At 48.1% G+C, this 19,434-nt stretch overlaps 1 protein-coding gene across 2 annotated transcripts in view; it reads left to right on the top strand.

Moving 5' to 3' along the window:
* Window positions 1–244: 244 nt before the first annotated feature.
* Window positions 245–19,434, top strand: part of LOC119964410 (divergent protein kinase domain 1A-like) — an 88,515-nt gene continuing 69,325 nt past the window's right edge. Inside the window, exon 1 of one of the 2 annotated variants that reach the window (XM_038793844.1) lies at window positions 245–579. In XM_038793844.1, coding sequence (XP_038649772.1) covers window positions 514–579 — 66 coding nt within the window. In that variant the 5' untranslated portion in view covers window positions 245–513. The remainder of the gene's footprint in view (window positions 580–19,434) is intronic. The other variant, XM_038793843.1, reaches the window with a different exon arrangement.

The following is a 19,434-nucleotide window of genomic DNA, read 5'->3' as shown; positions in this document are numbered from 1 at the left end:
CAAGTGGCTGTAAAGCACTTTGGGACGGTTGCTATATAAATGCAAGTTATTTGTTTTGCACAGCAGATCAAGAGCCAATTTTTGTGGCCAGTCGGGGTTCTGGTGTGATCCATCCATGTCAATGTAAAGTATGCGTAAGCATCCCTTGCGCTGATTCGCCTCACGGGAAGAAGTGGTTAGCTGTGGGTGGGGTGAGACCCTTTTCGCTGCGTCGACGAACAAGTGGGTCACCCGGGGGGGGGGAGGGGGGAATAAATTGCGTCGGCTAACTCTGCCGTATTGGCCCCTTTCCAGAAGCAGCTGCGCCTTTAACCAGAGCGAGTGAGAGTGGCCGGAGCAGCAAATAAATGACAACTTCAAACAAAACCGGGGGAGCGAGCGAGGGACAAATGAAGCCGGAACCACACGCGGGGTGGGCGGTGATGTGTGTGGGTTGGAGTCAGGCGGCTGCCAAGTGTTGGAAGGCGTGAGTGTGAGAGGGCGCCGCGCAGGAGTGGATGCGGTCCGTTCGCCATGGCGAGGGGGCTGCTTTCCCGGGCCTCGCTCAGGAAGATCTGCGGCAGCCACTACTACATCCAGGTAAGGGCGGGCCGGCTTCATCATTGCAAGTCCCCCTCCCCATTCACACCCGATGCGAAGTCGGGCAGAGAGAGAGTGATGAAAGAGGGAAAAGGAGAATTGTCCTTTTTAAAAAAAAATCACTTACCGGCCGTTTTTTTTTTAAATTTGAAAACGGTCAGCGGCCGGGCGGTTGCCACGTGACCCCGGCTCCTTCCTTCCCGCGGGAGGCTCGCGCGCTCCCGGGAATCAGTCAATGAATGAACGGCAGTGGGAGCACGGCCGGCTGCAGCCTCCACAACAATTCGCAATGTACACATTTGTGTGCGTGCATTTAAAACATATTCCGTGTGTGTGTGCACACAAATAAAATGTGTGTGTGCACAGCATCTCCAGCGTGACCGTGTCTCAAAAGCCCCCCCATCCCAAATCTACGTTAATTCGCATTTGAAATCGCTTCCCCCCTCATTTTGCATCCTATTTTCGCTTGTTTTAAGGTTAAAAGTAACCCCATCCTTTTTCGGTGGTGCTCCTTTTCTCCCCCCCCCCCCCCCCCTTCCCCGCCCGCTTAGAAGTCAGTATAAAAGGGCCAAACTGTAATGATTTATTCTCCCGCGACGGTGGTGTAAAATGTGTTAACCGGGTGCGGATTGGTGTTGAAAATCCTAAACAACCACGGTCTTTGCAGTTAGAATGCAGCACAACCCATTTTATTTGGGGGGGGTAGAGATGATGGATGTGAAATCAAAGCTACGAAAGTAGACTTTTTTTTGCCAGATTATCCGAAAATGCGATGGCTTCCCCAAAAGAGGGGTTTAAACCATTACACCACAGTTGTGTGAACCCTGAAGGGATGGCGCACTTGTAACTACGAAATGTTCGTTGAAAATAACAGGGGCTTTTTGTAAACCTCGAATTTAATTTCCTGTCAGTGGCTTGTAGAAAAATAGTCGAACAGGCAGGGCACGGAATTAATGGTCGGCTTACTTTCTGCTTGTGCAATGATGGTGACCAGCACCAGACTAAATCTGAAGAGAAGAACAGACGACATCAATTGACAGGATTGAACCTAGGACTTGGTTTGAGGTCCACAATCCCGTTGTCATGTGAGCAGTCGGGGACATTTGGTTGTGATGGAGCACGAATTCCCCCATTAGGAGAGATTCCATCACTCGGCACCCTTTCTGACTGAACCCTTCTCTAGTTTACAAATACGTGAAGGTAATGGATAAGGATAGGATTGGGTTCAGCTCGACCATCCCGCCCCCACCTCCGGGTGGTGACATTAACAGTGGACTGACGCATAAATAATTATCACTTGCTGTAAAGTGCTGGTACCAGTTGAATTGTATTCTGTTAAAGGTTGGCGCATTCATCAAGGGGCAACGGGGGCAAGTGAAACCTTTTCCTGAAACCTTTTAATAGTTTTTTCAATGTTTCTTTTTGTGTTTCGGCTTGCGTTGCATGACGTTTTATATTTTTTTCGGACACATGGATAATGCTTGAAACACACACACTTAACAATCGTGGCTTTAACTTCACCCAGCTCATTCAAGGCCCTGTTCTTCCACAACTTCACCAGATTCCAACCGTCTAAGCACATCCATTCCTTTTTTACCTCTGGATTTGACCAAAACTCTCCCCGCCCATCTCTCTTCTTACATCCCTCATATAAACTTGAGCTCATTCAAAACTTTGCCCATATCCTACCAATTTGCCCATCACCCCTGTGTTCACTGATCTACATTGGCATCTGTTCAAGCAACACCTCAATTTTAAAATTGCTTTCCTTGTTTGCAGATGTCTTGTAGGCTTTGCCTCTCCCAAGATCTGACCTTCTCCCATCTATGTTCTTTGCATTCTGGCCTCTTGCATGTTCCTGGTTTTGAGTCATTCTACCCTTTGTACCACGTAAAATAAAAGTTGTTGTTAATCATGAAGCTTAATTTCTAGAACCCTCAAAGAAAAAGACCACAGTGACATTAATCCACTTGTGCACTTGGAATTCCTTTATTTTCAGTATCTGATGTGTTAACTTTGTATACAAGTATTCATATAGTGCAATTTTTATTCTGATTACATTTCAGTAATCCAACAGGTAGCTGTTGGATTGAGCAGGTGGTATGAAATTCCACTGAGTCCTTTTAGTCATAGATTTTTCTTTCGTTCATTTTCCCTGCTACCTATTCAATTGGATGCAGATTGCGGGGGAGATGTTGGCAGAGTGGTAATGTCACTGGACTAGTAACCCAGAAGCACAAATTAATGTACTGGGGGACAAGTAGCTGGTGGGGTTTAAATTCAATTAATAAATCTGGAATTGAAAGATAGCCTCAGTAATGGTGACCATGACAGTGACCATCGATTTGTGATTTGAAAACCCATCTCCCTCGGAAAGGCAGCCAGCATAATTTTTTTTTCTTCTTTTTTTATAATATAAATTTAGAGTACCCAATTCATTTTTTCCAATTAAGGGGCAATTTAGCGTGGCCAATCCACCTACCTTGCATATCTTTGGGTTGTGGGGGCGAAACCCACGCAAACACGGGGAGAATGTGCAAACTCCACACAGACAGTGACCCAGAGCCGGGATCGAACCTGGGTGCCGTGAGGCATCAGGGCTAACCCACTGCGCCACCATGCTGCCCTGGCAGCCAGCATAATTAAGGACCCCACGCACCCTGGACGTACTCTCTTCCACCTTCTTCCGTCAGGAAAAATATACCAAGGTTTGAGGTCAGGTACTAACCTACTCCGGAACAGCTTCTTCCTTGCTGCCAACAGACTTTTGAATGGAGCTACCTCGTATTAAGTTGATCTTCTCTACACACCCTAGCTATGACTGTAATATTCCATTCTGCACTCGCTCCTTCCTTCCCTATGTACGGTATGCCTGTCTGTACAGTATCCAAGAAACAATACTTTTCACTGTGTATACTAATACATGTGACAATAATAAATTAAATCATCTGGTTCACTAATGCCCTTTTGGGAAGAAAATCTGCTGCCCTTGCCCAATCTGGCTGACATGTGATTCCAGACCCATGACAATGTAGTTGAAACGTAACCTCCCTTGGAAATATCATGGCAAGCCACTCCATTCAAGTAGAATTAGGGAGGGGCAACAAATGACACTATATACTGTCACCACATTTCAACTTTGCTCTCATTGAAAAGTTGGGCAGGATTTTCCACATCCCGTGTGGCGTGTTTTGTAGCGGAGACGGCTGGCCAGTGGCAGGATCTTTCTGGTCCCGCTGTTGTCAATGGGATTTCCCATTGTTCAGACCCTCTGCCGCCAGGGAACCCACAGCAGGGGATGCTGTCAGCGGGACCGGAATATCCCACCAGCAGGAACGGCCAAAAAATCCCACCCGTTCACTTAGTGGGTATGGTGTAAAGAAATTTAAAAGTGACAAGAAAGCAAAATGAGGAGAAGCATTGACTTTTTAAAATATTAACTTAAGAATACCCAATTCTGTTTTCCAATTAAGAGGCAATTTAGCGTGGCCAATCCAGCTAAACTGCACATCTTTGGGTTGTGGGGGTGAAACCCATGCGGACACAGGGAGAACGTGCAAACTCCACACGGACAGTGACCCGGGGCTGGGATCAAACCTGGGTCCTCGGTGCTGTGAGGCAGCAGTGCTACCCACTATGCTGCCCTAAAGCATTGACTATAGTAGGATTAAAATAGAGAAGTGTTAGAATAAAGAAAAGGTTTGAGGATGAGAGTGTTAACTTTTAGTCACTAACCTGTCATTGTATCTCATCCAGGAGCATAAATATTTGCCTCATTCTGATTTTTTTTTCTTCCAAATTACATTCCAAAAGAGACCAGGAGGAATATTATTACAGAACAATGGAACTTCATGTTTTAGGCACCAAAGTAAGATAAAAGCATAGCTACATGCAAGATAACGTTTCTTCTACTCCCTTTGATCTGAAATTTGGTAGGTGACCGACCCCACTGTGCTGATGTGACATTTCTTTTTCACTTAACCCCAGTTACTCTGTAGCCCTAAGTATTTTGTGCGTTTGATATAATCTACATGGACTTTAGCAAGACTTTTGACAAGCTCTCACATAGGAGGCTGATGAAGTTAAGAACCCATGGGATCCAGTGCAATTTGGCAAGCTGGATCCAAAACTGACTTAGTGGTGTGAGGCGGAGGGTGATTGTTGAAGGTTGTTTTGTGCCTGAAAGCCTGTGTCCATCCAGTAGTGTTCCATAGGGATTGGTGCTGGGTCCCTTGATGTTTGTAATATACATTAATGATCGGGATGTGAACATAGGAGGTATGATAAGTAAATTCGCAAGTGATACAAAAATTGGTGCTGTGGTAAATAGCAAGGAGCAAGGTATTAGATTACAGGATTAGATTGCAGTCTCTCTCAGCACGGTAGCATTGTGGATAGCACAATCGCTTCACAGCTCCAGGGTCCCAGGTTCGATTCCAGCTTGGGTCACTGTCTGTGCGGAGTCTGCACATCCTCCCCGCGTGTGCGTGGGTTTCCTCCGGGTGCTCTGGTTTCCTCCCACAGTCCAAAGATGTGCAGGTTAGGTGGATTGGCCATGATAAATTGCCCTTAGTGTCCAAAATTGCCCTTAGTGTTGGGTGGGGTTACTGGGTTATGGGGATAGGGTGGAGTTGTTGACCTTGGGTAGGGTGCTCTTTCCAAGAGCTGGTGCAGAGTCGATGGGCTGAATGGCCTCCTTCTGCACTGTAAATTCTATGATTCTATGTACAGTATGCGTTGTCTGTATAGCACGCAAGAAACAATACTTTTCACTGTATACTAATACATGTGACAATAATAAATACAACCAAAGGACAATACAGATGGGCAGAAGAGTGGCAAATGGAATTTAACCATGAAAAGTGTGAGGTAATACATTTTGGGAGTACTAACAAGGCATGGGAATATACAATGAATGATAGAACCTGAGGAAGTTCAGAGGATCAAAGGGACCTTCGCGTGCTTGTACACCGCTCTCTGAAGACAGCAGGACAAATAGGTGGTTAAGGAGGCTTATGGAATTCTTTCCTTTATTAACTGATATTGAATATAAGAAAACAATCTCTCTCTAAATGTCGGCAACACCAAGGAACTGATCATCGACTTCAGGAAGCTTGAGCACCCCACCCTGTCTACATCAGTGGCTCTGAAGTGGAGATGGTTGATAGCAGAAACCTGAAGACCCGCACATCCAGACAAAGGAACGGCTTCTTCCACAGCTACTAGACTCCCCAACGACTCTCCCTCGGACTCATCTATTCCTTGTGAGAACACTATTCACGGTGCCCTATGCTGCTCTTGCTCATATATTTGCTTGTTCCGCACTGTAACCAATCACTATTTGTCAATGTACTCTGTCTACACCTCCTGCTGCCTGGGGAAAGCGGGCAGCAATAATCAAAGACCCCTCCCACCCGGCTTACTCACTGTTCCAACTTCTTCCATCAGGCAGGAGTTACAAAAGTCTGAGAACACGCACAAACAGACTCAAAAACAGCTTTCCTGCTGTTACCAGACTCCTAAACAACCCTCTTGTGGACTAACTTGATTAACACTACACCCCTGTATGCTTCACCTGATGCCGGTGATAGTTACATTGTGTACCTTGTGTTGTCCTATTGTGTATTTTCTTTTTATTTTATTTTTTGTACTTCATGATCTGTTGAGCTGCTCGCAGCAAAAATACTTTTCACTGTACCTTGGTACACGTGACAATAAACCAATCCAATCCAACCTCTCTTCCAGGTACAGATCCCTCACCCTGACCAGCTCCGCTTCCTTCCACATCCTATACATACCGCCACTCCACTTGGTCAAATGCTTTCTCTGCGTCCATGGACACCCCTACCTCCCGGTACCCGTCCTCTCGTCGGGGTCATAATCACATTTAATAGCTGCTTTATATTACTGGAGAGCCGCCTGTCCTGTCCTCCGTGACCACTCCCGTGACACAACCTTCCATCCTCCCCGCCACCAACTTAGCCAACAGTTTTACATCTGTATTTAACAGCGATATGCGCCTGTGCGACCCACATTTTAACGGGTCCTTTCCCTTCTTTGGTATCAATGTGATTGTATCAGTGTGATTGTCAGCTATGTCATCATCTCCGGCAGCTCCCTCTTTCTTCAGCGCCTCGCTAAAGGTCCCCATTAGATGCGGTGCCAGTTCCATCGTGAACTCTTTACAGAATTCCACCAACTTCATACCCCTTTTTTATACTGTCTAATACTTTCCTCGGGTCCAAAACCGCCTCCTAGCGCCTATCTCTTCTATTCCTTCAGCTGTGGAAACTCTAGCCCATCCAAAAACTGCCCCATGTCCCCTTCTTTACCCTAAACGTCTAATTTATCTTCTCCGGCTCTGTCACCACTGTGGTGATATATTTATGTGCACAGTAATGTATATAGTTATCGATACGACCTCCATCCAGCAGGTGGCGATAGAGATCCACCATATGACTCGCGATATCCGGCAGTTGGTAGTAAGTCATAATAGAGGATAGTTGCACTAGAAGTAGCTCCAGGAGACTTCACTGAATTCATTTTTTGTTACTGTTTGTACGTAGTTTGTTATCTTTCCACGTGTCATTTTGTTAATAAACTATCTTGCTAGTCAAAGAACTAGATGTTCTGTGTACTATGGCCCCAACACAGAACATAACAACCACGTCCCCTGTCTTTCTGTGTCCCCATTATTTCCCTGGACGCAGCCTGACTCTGCAATCGGTGTGCCAAATTCGACTTTTCTTCTCCCTGTACTCGTACTGCACCCCACTTGCCCTACTCAGCTGCCCCACCGCCGTCCCTGTCGTCAACTTATTGAATTGCCCCTATAGCTTTTTCCTTCTCGCCAATCCATAAGTGATGGATTCCCTCAAGTAATCCCTGTCTGCTTCAACTACCTTGTTCAGTAAACATTCATACTCCTCCCTCCTTTTCCTATCCTCATGTGCCTTAAACGAGATAATTTTCCTTCAGTGCCTCCCAAAATGTGGCCGCCAATACCCAACTGTTCTGGTTCAACATTCAGTTCAGGGTTCTTAAAGCACCATAGGTCCACCATGCCCATCATTTTCATGAATTCTCCCAGCTCCTTTGCCATCCATATCCTTCCCATTGACCTGAGCACGACCTGTCCACCTTTGGCTCTTGAACACAGTCTCACATGAGCAACTGGTGCATGGCTAAGTCCAGGATCACTGCCAGCAACCCTCTCATTAAACCTACATCGTCCCAATCCTATGCGTATACATTCAACAACACCATTGGCATCCCGCCCACCATCACATATCGTATATCTTGCGCTCGCTCTCTCTTTTTTCACCCCCCCCGGTCCCTCACTTCCTTCCCAGTTACAAAGCCTGTCTCCCTGATCATCAAGATGGCCACCCCGCGGGCAGCACGGTGGCGCATTGCTGCCTCATGACGCTGAGGTTCAGGGTCGATCCTGGCTCTGAGTCACTGTCCGTGTGGAGCTTGCACATTCTCCCTGTGTTTGTATGGGTTTCACCCCCACAACCCAAAGATGTGCAGGTTAGGTGGATTGGCCACGCTAAATTAATTGCCCCTAATTGGGGTGGGGGAAAATTGGATACTCTAAATTTTATATAAAAAAAAAACGATGACCTGCACCAGTCATGACCCGCGTGAAATAACTGACCCACCCATCCCTTTCTCAACCTAACCTGGTCCTTCAGAATCTCCTGCAGAAAGACCATCCCTGCCTTCAACTACATGAGGTGTGTGAAAACCCGAGATCTTTTCACCGGTCCATTGAGCCCTTGCACATTTGCATTATAAGCCTTGCTGAGGGTTATGCCTCCAATCCCCTCTACCGTCCTCTCCTATTGGCTTTCCCCCTCTAATTTCACCCTGTGCCTAGCTCATCCAAGATGTCCCCTTCGCTCCTGTCCACGCTTCTCCACGGGGGGAGTCCCCTTACAAAGTATTATCCCTGTTCCCCATTGTCGACCTAACAAGAAGGGAAAAACCCTCCACTTGGGATGGGGGGGCAAGTCCCCTTACAAACGTTTCACCCCTGCTCTCTATTGCCACCCCAGCAAGAAAGGAAAAACCCTCCACTTGGGAGGAAAAGGGGGGGAAAAAAACACTCTCTACCCGTTTCTTCCATTATTCTAAAGTGCCGGCACCTCCGTCTGCCAGTAAAGTTCAGTTCTCCCCCAGTTTGTGCTCTTTAATAAAATCATTGGCCGCTTCTGGAGTCCCAAAATAGTATTCCCAGCCCTCATAAGTCTCCACAGTTTTTCTGGATACAACATCCCAAACCTGATCTGCTGTCGATATAGCACCGCCTTGGCCCTGTTGAATCCAGCACGCTGTTTTGCCAGTTCAGCTCCAATGTCCTGGTATATTGGGACTTGTTCCCCTCCCATTCACAGTTCAGCATTTCCCTGGCCCACTGCAGGATCTTCTCTTTTTCCATAAACTTGTGGAATCTTACGATCGCTGCCCGCGGTGACACCCAGCTCTTGCCTTCTGCCTCTTCACCTGTGCGCTCTATCTACCTCTGGAGCCTTGTTCAGTAATCCTTGCCCCACCAGCATCCTCGAGACATACTTCGTGGCACTCGTGCCTTCCACTTCTTCAGGCAGGCTGATGATGCGTAGGTTCTGCCTTCTCAACCTGTTCTCTTGCTCTTCCACTTTTGCTCTCAGCGTCTTGCAACGGTCTCCTAAGAGCCCCACCTCTGTCTGCAATGCCACCATCCGATTGTTGTGGTCCGACATCACCCTCTCCATCTCTTGGATCTGCGGCCCCTGTACCTCCAAACACTTTTCGACCCTTTCCATCGAGCCATTGAGGGGTGCCACAGCCCCATTGATAGCTTTCGATCTGTTCTCCTGCATCTCTTTCCTTTGTTGACGGAACTCTTCCCTAATGAAAGCCATCAACTGTTCCATCAGCGGCTTTCCAACGTGATCCTGGTCCTTCCCCCTCTGCCATCTTTCCAATAGCTGCTGTGCCACCGGTCTTTTCCAACTCCTTGGCCAGGTCTTTCACCTTCTGCCGGGTTTGGTAACCAGCAGACATGCCAAACCCGGAGGAGTGGGGGGGATCGTCTCCTCCAACCTTCAGCTACACTTTTTTCCGGCGAGGCTTCTCCCGTTTTCAGGTAAAGGAGCTCTTTTCTATGCCTTCGAGCAGGGGTTGCCCTGTGTGCAACCACTCCCATCACGGCCGCCACCGAAAGTGAACTATAATGATTTCAATTGCTACATAGTCCTAAATATTAACACTCTTATTCCGTATTATTTTTCTGCTGTTCATGGTGCCTAAAGCAGCCCAACAGAGATTTTATATAGGATTTCTTTGCAATGAGACCTTAAAATTTGGATATTTTTAAAATGGAGAGTACTCTTTATCAAGCTGTTGATTCACAGAGTCAGAGCTATTATGTCTTTGGAAGGTGACCATTATGTCCATGAGTCCATACCAATTCTTTGCAGAGACTCTTTTCATGGTCTCTTTTGAAAAGAGCATCATGGGAGTAGTTGGAAGATATTACATGAAATGTCTGCTTTTAGGGAATGTCGTTCAAATTAAAAACACTGCAGACATGGGGAAGGATGGAGGAGTTCTACAATTCATCGGCGTTATTTAATTCATCAGCGTTATTCACTATGCACTTTCAAGAATTGGATTACATCGAACATTGGGTATGGGGGACTGTATGTGTTAATGGTGACCATGGGTGATTCCTGATTCCTTTTGTTATTTGTTTATGTTAACATGCGGGCTGTTGTTTGGGGGTTTGGTGGGATTGTTGTTGTTATGGGGATTGACATTGTATTCGTTACTGCTTATTGTTTATTGTTGGTAGGTGTAAATTTGGGAGAAAATATGAAAAAGGAGGAGAATAAAAAATTTAAGAAAAAAAATACTGCAGACGTATGGGAATTTGAAATAAAATCAGAAAATGTTAGAAATACCTAGCACCTTGGTCGGCAAGCCTCGAAAGATAGACAAGTTTATATTTCATTTACAGACTATTGGAAACGAAAAGAAGAGACGAAGAAGCATGTACAGAAATCATGAAAGTCCAATCATGAATAAGGATCACAGACATCAAAAAAAATGAGCACGGTAGTGAGAGATGTGTGGAATGATTCACCGTTTTATGCTTTCGCATCATTTAAAAAAAAAAATGATTGGAGGAAGCAGAAGGAAAGACACCATTTAATGTACAAATATCGTATCTACTAGTATGTTGTTAAATAAATGCAGGGTTAAAGAATCCATAGAACAGAATCCCTAGAGTGCAGAAGGAGGCCATACAGCTGATTGAGTCTGCACTGACTTTCTGAAAGAGCACCCTACCTCAGCCCACCCTAACCCCCGCAACTCCACCCATCCCTGGGCACTAAGGGGCAATTTAACATGGCAAATCCATCTAACCTGCACATCTTTGGACTGTGGGAGGAAACCAGAGCACCCAGAGGAAACCCATGCAGACACTGGGAGAGTGTGCAGACTCCACACAAGTCACCGGAGGCTGGAATTGAGCCTGTGCCATCTTAAGTCATGGTTTCATAGAATAATAGAATTTATAGTGCAAACAAGCATTCAAGTCTGTACAGCCCTTGGAAAGAGCACCCTACATAATTCCATGCCTCCACCCTATCCCTGTAACCCCACCTACTCTTTTGGACACTAAGGGACAATTTATCACGAATCCACCTAACCTGCACATCGTTGGACTGTGGGAAGAAACCAGAGCACCCAGAGGAAACGCATGCAGACACGGGGAGAAAGTGCAAACTCCATAGACAGTCACCTGAGGCCGGAATTGAACCCGGACACCTGGAGCTATGAAGCAGCAGTGCTAACCACTGTGCCACCATGCTGCCCCATATCTCACCAGGTGAAACATGGGCAAGGAAACCTCTTGATTAGCACGTACCATCTCCCCATTGCTGATTAATCAGTACTCCCCATGTTGAACATCACTTGGAGGAAGCACAGAGGGTGGCAAAGGCAAAGAATGTACTTTTGGGTGGGGGCTTCAATGCTCATCACCAAAAGTGAATCAGGTGTACAACCAGAGGGTCCTAAAGGACATAGCTGCTAGACTGGGACTGTGGCAGGTGGTGAGGGGATCAACAAGAGGGAAAAACATAATTGCCCTCATCCTCACCAACTGCAGATGCATCTGTTCATGACAGTATTTCTTGCAACGCTTAGTCCCCGTGAAGAGGGAACTTCATCTTCACATTGAGGATACCCTCCATCGCGTTGTGTGGCACTACCACCATACTAAATAGGATAGAAAGGATCAAGCGACTCAAGGCTGGGCATCCATGAGGCACTGTGGGCTGTCAGCAGCAGCAGAATTGCACTCGACCACAATCTAGAACCTCATGGCCTGGCATATCCCCCACTCCACCATTACCACCAAGCTAGGGGATCAATCCTGGTTCAATGAAGCGTGCAGATGGGCATACCAGACATACCTAAAAATGAGATGCCAACCTAATGAAGCAACAACACAGGACTACTTGCATGTGAAATAGCAGAAGCAGCAAGTGATAGACAGAGCTAAGCAATCCCACAACCAACAGATCGGATCTAAACTCTGCGTTCCTGCCATATCGAGCCGTGAATGGTGGTGAGCACTGGAATGGGAAGGCTCCACAAATAGCTCCATCCTCGATGATCGAGGAACCCAGCAATCTGTGCAAAAGATAAGGCTGAAGAATTTGTTGCAGTCTTCAGTCAGAGATGCTGAGTAGATGATCCGTTTTCGGCCTTCTCGTGAGATCTTGAGCATCTCTGTCTTTAGCCAAGTCGATTCACTCCACGTAATATCAAGAAACGGCTGAAGGCACTAGATACTGCAAAGGCTATGGGCCCTTGCAATAGTCCTTCAGACTTGTCCTCCAGAACTTGCTGTGCCCTTGGACGAGCTGTTCCAGTCCAGATACAACACTGGCATTTACCTGGCAATGTGAAAAATTGCCCAAGTACGTCCTGTACACAGAAAGCAGGACAATTATCTTCAATGTTCTTAAAATGGAATACCCACAACAGAAGGATTGTGGTTGTGGAAAAAGACTTGCCTTTATATAGTGCTTAAGAGCACCAGTCTCCAAGCACTTTATGGCCAATTAAGTACTTTTTGAAATGCGGTCACTGTTTTAATGCAGGAAGTGTGTCAGCCAATTTTGCACACCGCAAATTTCCACTGTGACAGTAACTGGATCTGGTCCAAATCTTCTGATTATCCAATACAACAAAGTCTGGGTTTATGTCTATTGTCTGTCAGGGCCTTGCAGATGCCCTGGTGTAAGGACACGCTGCAATTATTCAAGAAGTAGAAACTTCCAATAGGCTGTTTCGCACTGACCTGGACACTAGGTGAAAGTCTCTTAGTGACAGAGACTTGGTCAAGATATGAGCTACTTACCCAGATACGTATATTGGAAATGTTATGCTGGTTGATACCTGGTATAACTGTGATTGGACTGTAAATGAGCTAAGCTCCACTACAAACTACTTCCCTTCCACCTCCCAAACACGTGCTCCCATACCCGACCAATCACTGACTAACTCACCCACTTGAGACCTTTAAAAACATGATAAAAGCAATTTGCTTCTCCTGCCCTTACCTATCTTTGTTTCCTTGCAGAAGCTGCGCTGATCCGTCACTGCTGCAGTCAGGATTGGAAGAAAAAGTGCAAAAATGTTGGGGTGCAGTAAACTTTGCAGACTGGAGCAATGCGCCCAGCATTGCTGCTTATCGGCAGATTAGGGCCAATCTTTTTTGTTTTGACCGGGGCACAAGGGAGAATTCCTGCTCTTCGTCAAAATAGTACTACAGTATAGGATCTTTTTTTACATCTCATTGGGATGTACTGGATTTTCAGTCTTGCTTGTTGTGCTCCAGTCCCAGAGTAGTCTTGCGACTGAGAGACCTGCGTGTTACCGACTGAGCCATAACAAAGATTCAGTAGGATGATGCTAGGAATGAGATGTTTTTATTTTGAAGTAAAATTTGAACTCACACTTTTAGGGAGGGGGGAAATGGAGTGAGGGGGTTTCAGGGTTTTTTCCAAATTCTGAAAGGTTTTTAAAGGGTAAACTGAAAATATTATTTCTGTTGTCAGTTTGGTTGCAAGGTGACACAGATTTTAGATTATAACTACAAGATTGAAGTGATGGTTAGAAGAAATGTTTTCAAATGCAAAGGTTATTAGAACAGTCAACGTCTTTATTGAGAAAAAGACTGCAATATATAATTTGAAATGATAAACTAGAAAGAGTGCAGAAAACATTTACTAGGATGCTACCTGGACTTGATTATCAGGAGACGATGGATAGCTAAATTGCCCCGAAACTGGAAAATAATAATTGGGTATTTTAGGTGGGGCTATTGGGTTACGGGGATGGGGTTGGAGCTTGGGTCCAAGTAGAGTGCACTTTTTAAGAGTTGGTGCAGACGCGATGGGCCAAATGGCCTCATTCTTCACTGTAGGGATTCTGATTCAGTAAAATAATCCCACATAGCTCTTTTGGGAAAAAACAGAGGTTATTATGCTCCAGGTGCCCTCTCAGTAAAGGCTAAACCTGGAACCTAATGTTTACATATTTGGTATCTTTTATTGACGTACACTCACATTACAGGCATGCACTTCCTAACCCAACAAGCACCGTCAATTCCTTTTACTGCATAATGCTCCTGAAATTTTATAATAAGCCCTTGTAATTTAAGTGTTAAAATACGATACAATAACAGTGTAATGTTTATTGTTCCATCAACATCACTATTAACAAATTATCTGGTCATTGTCACATTATTTGTGAAAGCTTGCTGTGTGAAAACTGGCTGCTGCAGCTTCAGTAGTATGTTGTTGACCATTAAGTGCTTTGGGACATCCCTGTCTTGTTATGCTCTTGGCGTAGCATAAGCTGCTTCCTTAATGTTCACTCTGACAAAGAAAGGTTCAGACGTGGAGATAACTTCAACACGTTTATTAAACTATTTACAATTCTCCTACTCTGATTCGCCACTACTGTTAATCCTTCTATAGCTACTCAGACTGACGAACCAGGCCATCTTGTTCGGACGCTACCAGGTAGATCTCTAATCTCTGCCTGAACCAACGCCAGTTTTCACTGAGATTTCCTTGGTACCTGAGCTGCTGCGGAACCGGAATCCCGAACATCATCTTGCCTGGCTGTTGTTGCTGGTTGTCATTGTTTGCTGAGTTGTAACTATGTGGATTGAAACAGTGACTCAACTGGTACCATGTCTTGTTATGCTCTTGGCCTGGCATGAGCTGCTTCCTTGATGTTCACTCTCACAAAGGAAGGTTCAGACGTGGAGATAACTTCAACACGTTTATTAAACTATTTACAATTCTCCTACTCTGATTCGCCACTACTGTTAATCCTTCTATAGCTACTCACACTGATGAACCAGTCTGCTACAATCCACGTGGTGGGTGTGATGTTGAATCAGCTCTGTATCTGTACTCACTGAGTGTCTCCACTGGAAAGAGGAAGATCATGTGTGCTGTGTCCTTTTATATATGGGTTGGTGTAATGCCCATTGGTTGTGTCCTATCGTACTGACCTATTGATTGAGTGTCTGTGTGTCATGTCTCTGGTGCTCCCTCTAGTGTCTAGCTAGTCTACGTGTACTTACATTAACGCCTTATGTATCTACAGTGATGCATATCACCACAATTCCGAGGTCCCTGGGAAAATGTTACGATTCCATAGAATTCCTACAGTGCAGCAGGAGGCTTTTCAAGCCATCAGGTCTACACCAACCGTCCGAAAGAGCACTCTAACTAGGCGCAGCCCCACCCTATCCCTGTAACCCTGCGCATTGACCATGGTCAATCCATCTATTTGCACATATTTGGACTGTGGGAGGAAACCCACACTGACACATGCAAATTCCACACACAGTCACCCAAGGCCAGAATCTACCCTGGGTCTCTGGCACTGTGAGGCAGCAGTGCCACCATGCCGTCCAAATGTAGTTTGTTACAACTTCTGTAGAGATCAATAACTTTTAACTGGAAGATTTTATTATTTTTTTAAAATAATATTTATTGAAATTTTTACAAAATATAAACATCTCAACTCTATTAACAAAACAACCGCGGTAACACCCCAAGAACAATACCCACCCAACTTCAAAAGCAACTACAAACAAAAGAAAAAAACCCAAAAGAACACCCAATCAACAAAAGGGAAAGAGATAACACCCGCCACATCCCACAAACCCATGTACACAGTTCTCCCTTCCACCGATCCAACCCCCCCCCCCCCCCCCCCCCCCCCCGGGTTGCTGCTGCTACCGGCCTATTTCCCTACCGTTCCGCCAGGAAGTCCAGGAAAGGCTGCCACCGCCTAAAGAATCCTTGTACTGATCCCCTCAGGGCAAATTTCACCTTCTCCAATTTAATGAACCCCACCATATCGTTGATCCAGGCCTCCAAGCTTGGGGCCTCGCATCCTTCCATTGGAGCAAGATCCTCCGCCGGGCTACTAGGGATGCAAAGGCCAGAACACCGGCCTCTTTTGCCTCCTGCACTCCCGGCTCCACTGCAACCCTAAATATTGCGAGTCCCCAGCCTGGCTTGACCCTGGATCCCACCACCCTAGACACCGTCCTTGCTACCCCCTTCCAAAACTCCCCCAGCGCTGGGCACGCCCAAAACATATGGGCGTGGTTCGCTGGGCCCCCCGAGCACCTAGCACACCTGTCTTCGCCCCCGAAAAACCTACTCATCCTCGTCCCAGTCATGTGGGCCCTATGCAGCACCTTGAACTGTATGAGGCTAAGCCTCGCACAGGAAGAGGAGGAATTCACTCTCTCCAGGACATCCGCCCACATCCCCTCCTCAATCTCCTCACCCAGCTCCTCTTCCCATTTACCCTTCAGTTCCTCCACCGAGACCTCGTCTACCTCCTGCATTACCCGGTATATGTCCGAAATCCTCCCTCCTCCAACCCACACCCCCGAGAGCAACCGATCCCGCACCCCTCGTGGGGGCAGCAAAGGGAACCCCTCCACCTGCTGCCTGGCAAACGCCCTCACCTGCATGTACCTAAACATGTTCCCCGGGGGGAGTCCAAACTTTCCCCCTAACTCCCCCAAGCTCGCGAACCTCCCCTCCACAAACAGGTCCCTCAACCTCCTGACCCCTGCCCTGTGCCAGCCCAGAAATCCGCCATCAATGCTCCCTGGGACAAACCGATGGTTCCCCCCGTATCGGGGCCTCCATCGAGCCCTCCACTTCTCCCCTACGTCGTCTCCATTGCCCCCAAATTTTGAGGGTAGCTGCCACCACCGGGCTCGTGGTATACCTGTTTGGAGGGAGCGGCAACGGTGCCGATACCAGTGCCTCCAGGCTCGTGCCCACACAGGACGCCACCTCCATCCTCTTCCATGCTGCCCCTTCCCTGTCCATTACCCACTTACGCACCATCGCTGTGTTGGCAGCCCAATAGTACCCACAGAGGTTGGGCAACGCCAGCCCCCCCCCCCCCCCCAATCCCTGCCCCGTTCCAGGAACACCCTTCTCACCCTCGGAGTCCCATGCGCCCACACAAATCCCGTAATACTCCTGTTGACCCTCCTAAAAAAGGCCTTCGGGATAAGGATAGGGAGGCACTGGAACAGGAACAAGAACCTCGGGAGCACCGTCATCTTAACGGACTGCACCCTCCCTGCCAGTGACAGCGGTAGCATATCCCACCTCTTAAACTCCTCCTCCATCTGCTCCACCAACCATGTATGGTTGAGCTTGTGCAGGGCCCCCCAACTCCCAGCCACCTGGACCCCTAGGTACCTGAAGCTCTTCCCTGCCTGCTTCAGTGGGAGCCTACCAATCCCCTCCTCTTGATCCCCCGGATGCACCACAAACAACTCACTCTTGCCCAGGTTCAACTTGTACCCAGAGAAACCCCCGAATTCACTAAGAATCTTCATCACCTCCGGCATCCCCCCCCACCGGGTCCGCCACATACAGCAACAGGTCGTCCGCATACAGCGACACTCTATGCTCCTCCCCACCACGCACCAGGCCCCTCCAGTTCCCTGACTCCCTCAATGCCATGGCCAGGGGCTCAATCGCCAACGCGAAGAGCAAGGGGGACAGGGGGCACCCCTGTCTTGTCCCCCGGTACAGCCGAAAGTACTCCGACCTCCTCCTATTTGTGGCTACACTCGCCATCGGGGCCTCGTAGAGCAGCCTCACCCACCGGATAAACCCCTCCCCAAACCCAAACCTCTCCAGCACCTCCCACAAATACTCTCACTCAACCCTATCAAAGGCCTTCTCCGCATCCAATGCCACCACTATCTCTGCCTCCCCTTCCATGGCCGGCATCATAATGACATTGAGGAGCCTTCGCACGTTCACATTCAACTGCCTTCCCTTCACAAACCCCGTCTGGTCCTCATGAATTACCTCGGGCACGCAATCCTCTATTCTAGTGGCCAGGATCTTTGCCAGCAGCTTAGCGTCGGCGTTTAGCAGCGAAATCGGCCTATATGATCCGCACTGCAGAGGGTCCTTGTCCCGCTTCAGGATCAAGGAAATCCGCGCCCGTGACATAGTTGGGGGCAAAGCGCCCCCCCCTTCCTTGCCTCATTAAAGGTCCGGACCAACAGGGGTCCCAACAGGTCCAAATACCTTTTATAAAATTCCGCCGGAAACCCGTCCGGCCCCGGCGCCTTCCCCGACTGCATGCTCCCTATCCCTTTGACCACCTCCTCCAGCTCGATCGGTGCCCCCAGTCCCTCCACCTGCTCCTCCTCCACCCTCGGGAATCGCAGCTTGTCCAAGAAGCGCCCCATTCCACCCCCCTCCACCGGGGGTTCCGACCGGTACAGTTCCCCGTAGAAATCTCTGAAGACCCCATTAACATCTACTCCCCTCCGCACCACCTTACCAGCCTTATCCGTCACTCTCCCAATCTCCCTGGCCGCGTCCCGCTTTCGGAGCTGGTGTGCCAGCATCCTGCTCGCCTTCTCCCCATACTCGTACACCGCCCCCTGTGCTTTCCTCCACTGAGCTTCTGCCTTTCTGGTGGTCAATAGGTCGAATCTGGCCTGAAGGCTACGCCTCTCCCCCAGCAATCCCTCCTCTGAAGCCTCCGCATAACTCCTATCCACCCGCACCATCTCCCCTATCAGTCTCTCCCTCTGCTCCCCCCTCTCCCTATGGGTTTGGATGGAGATCAATTCCCCCCTCATCACCGCCTTCAATGCCTCCCAGACCGTCCCCACTCGGACCTCCCCGTTGTCATTGGCCTCAAGGTACCTCTCGATACACCCCCGAACCCTCTCGGCCACCTCCTCATCTGCCAGCAGCCCCACCTCCAAACGCCAGAGCGGACGTTGGTCCCTCTCTTCCCCCAGCCCGAGGTCCACCCAGTGCGGGGCATGATCTGAAATGGCAATGGCGGAGTATTCCACATCCTCCACCCTCGAAACCAACCCCCTGCTCAGGACAAAAAGAATCAATCCTCGAGTAGGCCTTAAGTGCGTGGGAGAAGAACAAGTACTCCCTGGCCCTTGGCCTCGCAAACCTCCAGGGATCCACCCCCCCCCCCCCCCCCCCCAATCTGGTCCATTAATCCCCTCAACACCTTAGCCGCCGCCAGCCTCCTACCCATCCGGGACTTGGATCGATCCAATGGGGGATCCAGTACCGTGTTGAAGTCTCCCCACCCCCGCCATGATCAGGCCCCCCACCTCCAGGTCCGGAATGCGGCCCAACATACGCCGCATAAACCCCGCATCGTCCCAATTTGGGGCGTAAACATTCACCAACACCACCTGCTCCCCCTGCAGCTTACCACTCACCATCACAT

The sequence above is a fragment of the Scyliorhinus canicula genome, chromosome 4 (assembly GCF_902713615.1).
Source record: "Scyliorhinus canicula chromosome 4, sScyCan1.1, whole genome shotgun sequence".
NCBI classification, from domain to species: domain Eukaryota; kingdom Metazoa; phylum Chordata; class Chondrichthyes; order Carcharhiniformes; family Scyliorhinidae; genus Scyliorhinus; species Scyliorhinus canicula.
This window is presented reverse-complemented; position numbering and strand designations above follow the sequence as displayed.